Raw genomic sequence first — 9,493 nt, forward strand, 5'->3', positions numbered from 1 at the left:
TCAAATTAATTAATAAAAACTGTATTAATTGACATTCATGTAATATAAATGACATCCAATAATTCATATATAATAGTGCTTAACTCAAATTAAATAACAAAAATTTATTAATGTACTATATAGTATAATATTAATGTTTAATAAAATATTTATTAATACCAGGTAACCAGTTAATTAAAATTACATTCTNTTACTAAGTCAAACTCTCAAGCATTCCAAAGTATAATCCTCCTTTTTCAACATTATTTTGAATTTATTAATTAGATCATTTTTATTCACATTGAAAACAATGACAGATGATAGATTTTTCTGTTATAGTTTTTTGTACTACTACAGTAGTACAAAAAACTATAACAGAAAAATCTATCATCTGTCATTGTTTTCAATGTGAATAAAAATGATCTAATTAATAAATTCAAAATAATGTTGAAAAAGGAGGATTATACTTTGGAATGCTTGAGAGTTTGACTTAGTAAAAGGCAAATGATTTGGAATAAAGTAGCAAAGTTAATTATTATATGTCAGAAACAGCTAACAAAGTGCATAATTTCTTATTATTTTCTACTATTACATGTTAGTAATGAGAAACAAACTCTTACATATTTAAATACGAAGTGATGATTCCAGTTTTAACAATTTTGTGAATAGAAAAATGAAAATCCATACACTTAACAAATGAGGATCAGACCTGAATAACAACAGTTCCATAGGATGATGATTTTACTCCACTTACTGCTATTTGGAATACAGTCATACCTTGGGTTTTGAACATCTTGGTTTTCAAGCAAATTGTTCAAAGACCAAATCCTTGAACAATTTTGAACTTGTATTTGCCCTGGTTGCCATATGATAACTCAGTTGTGGCTCAGAAGATTAGAGAGACAAGTGGTCAATTCCCTATACTTCCTACGTATGTTAAAGAAAGTTGATGGCCTTATCAACCAATGACAGGACTACTGATTCAGAAGTTAGTGTTGCCAAGATTGCTTACATCATTAGACATCATGAGACGAATCATTGACAATGTTGCTATTTAAATTAGATATTAATGTACATATGGGAAATATACTATTTCTGTTTTTTGGTACATACTGCACTTGAATCTGAATCAAATTAATTAATAAAAATCATGTAAATTGACATTCACTAGTGTAAATGGCATCTGAGAATTTATGTTTAAGTTGTCATGGCTTAAGTTAAATAACAAAAATTTATCACTATTATAATATATATTATAATATTGATATTTAATATTTATTAATACTAGGTAGCCAGTCAATTAAAACTAATAATAATAAAATAATAAATAAAACTCTGGCCTTTATGCAAAAACTTGAAACTAAAAATAAAATCAAAATTAATTAATTAGTTAAAATCAATGTATCATAATAAAATCATAATTTTGTTGCTTGACGATGCCCATTTAACATGAGCGAAAATGTTTGCACATTGTGTATAATTTTATTGCTGGTTTTGTTGTTGCAGTGTTTATTTTTGTAAAATCAAAACAATTGAAACAGTATTTTGGAAAGTATGGATAAAGTACTTGTCTATCTTGATTGATTTGGTTATATTTCATCCAGGCAGAGTCAAGTCTCTATTTATAGCACTTTTTGTTAAATACAAAATGTATATAGATATGGATATAAATAATATTATATTGCATTTGTAGACATTTTTATGCATGAAATGCTGCTTAAAATTTTAAAAAAAGCTTTGTTTTGAGGATCAGATACAAATGAATCAATTTTACATTGTTTCTTATGGAAAAATTTGTTTTGGTTTGAGAACTAATCAGTTTCCAAACAACATTTAGNTATATTGCATTTGTAGACATTTTTATGCATGAAATGCTGCTTAAAATTTTAAAAAAAGCTTTGTTTTGAGGATCAGATACAAATGAATCAATTTTACATTGTTTCTTATGGAAAAATTTGTTTTGGTTTGAGAACTAATCAGTTTCCAAACAACATTTAGGAAGAAATTAAGTTCACAAACCTAGGTTTGACTGTATATTATTTAATTCTTTGAAAAAAGAAATCAGAAATATTTTACCAGATACATCTATATTATAGTCATTTTCATAATCTTCAGCTTTCAGCAAACCTATCAAAGGCAGAAAAAACGCATGATTTTCTTTTGCAGTAAAATATCTTTTACCATTTAATTCACCATTCCCATGACCAATGGGATCATCCTGTATATATTAAAAAAATTAAATTTAATGAAACTGTTCACAATAAAAAAACTTTCTAAATAAGAATAACATACAAATTCTATGCCAGCAGTCCAATCAGCACAAATGAATGGTATTCTTCCTATCCATTTGGTAGTTCCTTTATTTAATTCTTTATCTTCATGTAACCACACCACCCTTTCTCCAAGAGATAAAACTGGTGCTTCAGGTTCTTCTTGAAATACAATATTAACATCCAGAAATGCAATTCCTGTAAAATTTTTACAAATTTAGTTTTAGTAAATATTTTATTTTTCTATCTCAAATTTCAATAAACAGTAGTCAAATTTGTGTTTAAATATTTTTAAAAATTAGTAAATTAATTTATATTTTAACTGTAAAAAATAGTTTGATACTGAAACTAATAAATGTAATTATGTAAATTATAGAAGAACTGTAATCATTTTGGGACTCACCTAGATGATAATAACTAAATGATAACAATAAGAACAGTAAATAAAATTACAATGAGTGGAAATTCTAATTTTACTGACATTAAAAAGAAATGTTCAAACTATTAAAAATGTATAAATAACTCTGATTTAAGCTAGTTATAATTATTATTAATTAATAGTAGTTCATCCAGTAGTTCATTTGCTTACTGTCGATTTTCACTATCATCTCTAAGAACAGTTATCTTATCATTGAAGTAATGCAAACAATTTAAATTATCATTATATGTGCAAATATATTAAAATATTTAATGTTGAAGCACTGGATTATAACTGATAATGATAACTAATGACCATTATGAATGGTCAATCATATATTGAAGTTGATAGGCATGGTTAATCTGTCTTTTCATGTTATTTATCTGAAGATAATGATAGCTATAACTAAATTCTTATTAAAATGGTGTATTTTAACTTATATGTTTTGAAATGTTTAATTCTATCAGAATTGGCATAACTGATAACAAAGTCTGTGATTAGAATAAGTTGATTCTACTGTATGTGTAAATTAATGTAAACTTATTTTTCATTTGTCAATAAAATAATATGAAATAAATTTATAACTGAAAGTGTTTTTCTTGTTTATAATTATCAAAAATATCTAATATACTTATCATAAATTATCTAATTATCTAATATCTAATTATCATTTATTATTTGAAAGATAAATTTTAATTTAGCAATTTTTACATTCAATATTTGAACAAACATTATTTATTAACAAATGGAATAAAATTAGAAATTGCTGTTTCAACTAAATTATAAATGCAAATTTAGTTTTATAGAAATAATGTCTTGATCATATAATAAAACAAGAAATATAGATAAAAATTTATTTGCATTTCACATTTTTTTTAAGCTAATCAAAGTATCATTATATTATGTTATTTTAGGTAATAATATAAAAATAATACAATAGAGCATCGATTATCCGAATCAACTGGGGACTGGGATTGTTCGGAAAATCGATTTTTCAGATAACTGATTATGTATGAAAAAATATATTAATCTATGTTGAAATTCGTTCAAATCCTAGCAATGGGAATGAAGGGGGTGGTACCCTCTCACGGTCATGCCAGTGCTGCCAGCTAAAATACACAAAAATAATATCGGAGTATCCCAAGACATAGCCAAAGATTGCAGTGCCACAGCACTAGTGGAAATTTAAATTTGCCAACTGGAAAGCTTTCAGTTAATTGACGTTTCAGTTGATTGACATTTGGATAATCGACGCTCTATATAAATAATATATGTATATATATTATTTATATACAATATATAAATATATACATATATTATATACATATATATATCCTGTATTTGCTTGTTATTTTCCATATAAATAAATAACATAAATTGCTAAATTATTACTAATGATTATAGATGAAATTCTGTAATTTGGTTTAAAAGTAAGACTTAGACTGCCAACTTTTACTGAAAATAATTAAATAATTAAAATATTCTGGAGGAAAAGATCAGCATGGAGCAAAAATCATACTTACAACTTTTAATTATTGTGCAGTTATGCTATCTGGATCTCCATCTGATCTTTGCTTCCAGATATATATTAGTTAAAAACATATACACACACAAGTTAATTGCTATGCTGGCTGAATCATAATTACGGAGAGCTTTTGACTCTCCATAGTTATCAACTGGCTTCCAGGATTTGTCCAAGCATGATATATAAATAAAATATAAAAAAAACCAAGCTCAATTTACTATTAATAGCCAGGTTCTTAAGCTTTAATTTAACTAGTTATCATTAAATCATTAGGTTAATCACAACCAAAGAATCTAGCAGTTAATATTTTGTTATCAAATAAAAAATTATTTGGTCATCAATTAAAATAAAATTTAATTTAAACAAAAAATTTCAACTTTTACATTTAAATTAGTGAAAGTTTAAAACAGAAGTTTTCACCAATTTAAATTTGTTTTAGTGTATCAAGGATGAATTAAATATATAATCTAAAAAGGTAAAAAATAATGATAATTACATCAATAAGAATGCTTACAACAATAAATAGTCACATTATATCGTTGGACTATTATTATTTACAAATTATTCTAAAATAACTTTTTTTCAAATTTGTTCTTATAACAATTTATGAAATGGCCAATGATAGTTTTAAAATATAAATTTTATGTGTTAGTTGATATCTATATATGATTTTATATACTGCATTACATGTTAAAGAAATTCTTAACTAAAAATATCTAAAATTCAACATCATATATGAAAGACTAAAATTATGACTACTGTAATTAGTTATTTAACTTAATATTATATAATACTGTAAATTTTTAGACATTAAGTCTGCTATATAATTTATATATTTGATGTAATTTTATGGCATAAACACATCATACTTCTATATTTTATGCATGTTTTATATTAGATATAAAAGTTTACTTACCATATTTTTCTATTATATTTTTTTGGTATTGCTCCATATTCATCTATTTTTTCTAACGAATCTGTAATTTATAATTTATTATTTTTTTATCTAATAACTGAAAAGTACTTGAAAAAGAGAAGAAGGACACTTACTTTTTTTATTTTGGCAAGATGACAAATTTTGATTATAATTTTCAGAATTAGGTATTGGTGGAGCCCGATATGATTTCCTGTAATTATGATTTCTGATTAGCCTTTGATTTCTAATTGGCTTTTTTGCTTCTAAGTTCAAATCATTTTCATTAAAACTAGTTTTCTTGAATCTATCTTTTTGATTAATATATTCCTGGTTTCTTGCATGTTTATGTGCAGCAATATAATAATTGCAAGGTCCTTGAGGAAGAGCATCAATTTTTGTTGCTAATTTTACTGATTCTCTTGATTTAATTCCATTTTCAAAAGTCACTTTTTTATTATTTTTATTCACTAAACAACTTTTCAAAGGTTTATTGATTTTATAACTTTCTTCTAACTTTGTTGCTTTGACTTTATTTATATTAAAATCCATTGGAGCATATTTCCATTTTGTAGGAAGTGATTTTAAGTCGTATTCATCACAATCGGTAACCGATTCCTGAACTCGATTTATCTTTAAATTATTTTCTGATGAAATTCTAGGATTAGGTAAATCTAAATCTGAGTTTCTTTGAGTTAAATAATTAAAAGCAGCAATAAAATCACTAACACTTGGTCTGGATTTAAGCAATTCTTCAAGTTCAGTAAATTGTTCAGATCTTTTATTTATCTGATAAGAATATTTACTTTTATAATTTTTATGACTACAATCTTTTATTAAAGGATTTTGGTGTCTGTTAAACATCATTTTTCTATGAATGTTATCACCTACGTACTCATCATTTTCATTTGTTAGCCAATGTGGATTTGAACATGAACACATTAAAATAGGATTACTGTGAGATTTGGTGCACAAATTAATTTTTCTTTTGGGAAGTTCATTAAAATGATTTTGATCAAAATGTTCAATGGTTTCAAAATTAGGTGAACAATTACATCTACATTTTCTTTGCTGAGGAAGAGGTAATACAAAGTCATGGTTTTGACTGATCCTGACATTATTAGAAATGCAAGCTCCAGCTATATCCTTTTCACAACAATGATGAAAACCATTTTCATGCAATTTGATTTCCTCATTATAATTTTCATCTTTTTTACCAATACTAAAATAACCCAAAACTGTAACATTATATGAATCAGCATCTTTCGATAAAGTAGGACAAACAAAATGAGGAATGTTTATATATTTAAAATTATCTTCTTTACACATTGCACAGTTACATATACAAAGTTCTTTATTTTCAATAGAGTTTTTAACAACATTGCTTCTCGAAAATTCTTCTAGTTGATCTCCATTAACATTTACAATTTCATTAAAATTGTTTGATATATTTATTGAAGAATAAGAACTAGATTTAGAAGAAAGTGGTGGTTTAGGAGCTGGTTTCTTTTTTGGAGATTTACGTTTTTTGGGTGTATTTTTTCCACCTACATTTAAATCATTAATTTTCTTTTCTTCTAAAACTCTTGCATATCTTCCTTGACAAATTACAGAAATCTCTTGTTTTTGAACTGGATTAGGTACTTCTTGACTAATTTGTTGGGAATTTATTGAAAGTTGATTAAATGTATATAGTTTACCTATTGCTGTAGGCAGATCATCAATTTTATTTACTTCTATTTCTTTTGAATCATTAATTTGAGGATGTGTTTTCTCAGATAAATTAGTTACATTTGGAGGTAATGGTGCTTTCCTTTTCTTTCTCTTGATACATCGTACTGAATTCTTAATGGCAGTTTTTTCAGAAGATTGTGCAGATGTAGTACAACAAATTACTTCACCTGGATTTAAAACAGAATTTGTAGTAAATACTGTTCTCTCAGTTTCTTTTCTGTTAGAAGAATCATCTGCAATACTGTCTGAAGGTCTACTTTTTTCAGATGTATTTGATGTTTTTTCACATGGAATATATATTTCATTTTCCATAAATGTTGCAGTTATTTTCTTTTTCCTTTGTCTATATGAACCTCCTAAAGTAAAACATGACATCAATACATGAAATCCACCTTTATACTCAATATCATTATCAGAATCAATAACAGTCCATTCTTCAGTAGAAACAACTGCAGGACAACTTGCTATTGAAGGAGTGCTATTCCTTCTAGATTTAATTAATTTTGGACTTCCTGTAGATTGATCTGAATTAATGGTATTTTGTTTCTTTATTTTTTTCTTTTGAGTCCTTTTAAGTGAGCCAATTAACAATGATCTTGCTGATTTTTGTTTTTCATGGTTTTCTTCTATCAAATTAGATATTTCACCACCTTTATTTTTACACTTGCATAAATCATATGAAGTTTTATTTTTATTGCATTTCTGAGAGAAAAATAAAGAATTAATAAAATTTAGTATAACTTTTGATAGTAATATTTAATATAAAAATGAATTTAATTTCTATCATTCTACATTTCTTAATAATGCTTTCCAACTATAATGTCAATTTAATCATTTATTAGTACAGATTCTAGTTTTCTTTAAAAGGCATGAATATAAAATGCATTCTTGTTATAATAGTATTTTTTCAAAATTGTCATATAAAAACTTTTATAAATTTTAATTAAATTACTAGGAAAAAATGCTTAATTCAAGAGCCAAAGCAAAATTTTTTATTTAGAAATCTTTTCTTTCTCTTAAAAGAACATCCTCAGCTGAAAAATTTTGAGAATGAAAATATTTTTAAATAAAAAATTTTGTTTTGGCTCCTGAATTTAGCATTTTTTATTCTAAATAATTTGATTATGGTGTCAACTACAAATGTTTTTACTGTTGAAATTTTCATTATTAAACAATTTAGACTGAGTTTTGTTAAATAAGCAAAAGAGATATTAAATATTTATAACAAATATTACAAGCATGTACATAAAATGTCACATCTAGTCACTTGAGATGCAGTACATATTTTTCACATATTAATGTGAAAAATATATATAATTATTTTGCCTAATTAAAATATTATTGTTAACAAAACAAATTTAATAATAAAAAGATATGAATTTTATCTCAATGTTAATTCATATAAATTTATTAACTAAAGATGCAAAATTCATCAAATCTTAAAAATCCTTGTATATTTTAACAGGAAACATGCATTATTAATAATTATTTCTAATATTAATAGTTTAATTTCTTAAATTTAAAAATACTTTATAAATTTTAATTAAACAGTTAGTTTGTCTATAATTTAACTGTTATAAAAAAATTGATTAGTTACCTTTTAATAGCTTTCTTACATGCATCACAAACTGTACAAAATGGCATGCAGTTTTGATCCACAAATTAAATTTCTACATATTAATCATCATTGAATTAATCTTTTTAACTGTAGAGGATTATCTAAAAATAAAATATACCACTATTCATATATATAAATTTTTGTTGTTTTTAAACATTAAAAGTCAATGAAGAATAACATGTATCATTAATCTGAAATTTCCTTTCTAATTTAGCCATCTGTTGATTTAAAATTTACTAAATTTAATTGTTCTGTCTTAAGAGATGACAAACATTAGGATCAGTTTATTGAAATAAAATAAAATTTTACATATTTTTTACTTACCTATTTTAAAACTTGCACACTTGTTTAATTATTGTTAAATTTACTAATTATATATACTTTATAACCATTAAAAGAAACAGATAAAAATTTGGCTGAGAAAAGTTATTTTTTTTTATTCATATAGAAAAAATTTATTTTTAACAATTACTTTAAAATAAGGTTCATATTAGATAAATATAACATTAATAAAACATCTTGATCCAGTAAGAAATATTTAATTAGATGAAACTTTTTGACATATTTAACAGTACATTTCATGATACACAAAAAATTAATACAAAATATACATTATATATTTGAACATGAAACAAAATGTTCATTTAATTAAAAATGTGTTATTGGATCATGATATTGATCTTATTAATTAGTTTATAAAGTTTAAATTATTTTTTAAAAATTTAAAAATTATACACAATTATAAATATTAATATATAATTTTATAATTACATATATTAATATTTTATATATGAATGTTCTTTAAAGTTCTATTCTAACAATCAGAACTTAGTTGTCAGAAATATCTTCATATTAAGTATTGTACTACTCATTGTTGTTATTAATTAATTCAATTCACATATGTACAAGGTCTGTTCAAAAAGTATCGGACCTTTTTTTTCCGCGTAAACCAATGATGCGCGAGAGGCCTCCTTCAGTGGAGTTGTGGAGGGGACAGTCATGCACAGCCCTGAATTTTTTCCCGCCTGCAGGAAGC

The 9,493-nt window shown here is 24.6% G+C and overlaps 1 protein-coding gene across 1 annotated transcript; it reads right to left on the reverse strand.

Moving 5' to 3' along the window:
• Positions 1-4,941: 4,941 nt before the first annotated feature.
• On the reverse strand, positions 4,942-8,684 carry LOC111614210. The gene is made up of 3 exons (XM_023355597.1): positions 8,437-8,684; positions 5,243-7,541; positions 4,942-5,169 (listed from the first exon to the last, which is right to left on the reverse strand). Exons 2-3 carry the CDS (start codon positions 7,212-7,214, stop codon positions 5,105-5,107), a joined length of 2,037 nt encoding a protein of 678 aa, XP_023211365.1. The 5' UTR covers positions 7,215-7,541; positions 8,437-8,684; the 3' UTR covers positions 4,942-5,104.
• Positions 8,685-9,493: the final 809 nt, after the last annotated feature.

This window comes from Centruroides sculpturatus, unplaced genomic scaffold, assembly GCF_000671375.1.
Source record: "Centruroides sculpturatus isolate CEXI.00-Female unplaced genomic scaffold, Cexi_2.0 scaffold139, whole genome shotgun sequence".
NCBI lineage: Eukaryota > Metazoa > Arthropoda > Arachnida > Scorpiones > Buthidae > Centruroides > Centruroides sculpturatus.

Excerpts from the sequence above, each read along its gene's own strand:
- LOC111614210 (XM_023355597.1), bottom strand. The coding sequence starts at position 7,214 with ATGTCATGTTTTACTTTAGGAGGTTCATATAGACAAAGGAAAAAGAAA. Across the intron at positions 5,170-5,242 it reads ATCTTGCCAAAATAAAAAAA|ATTCGTTAGAAAAAATAGAT; the intron begins GTAAGTGTCCTT and ends TATAAATTACAG.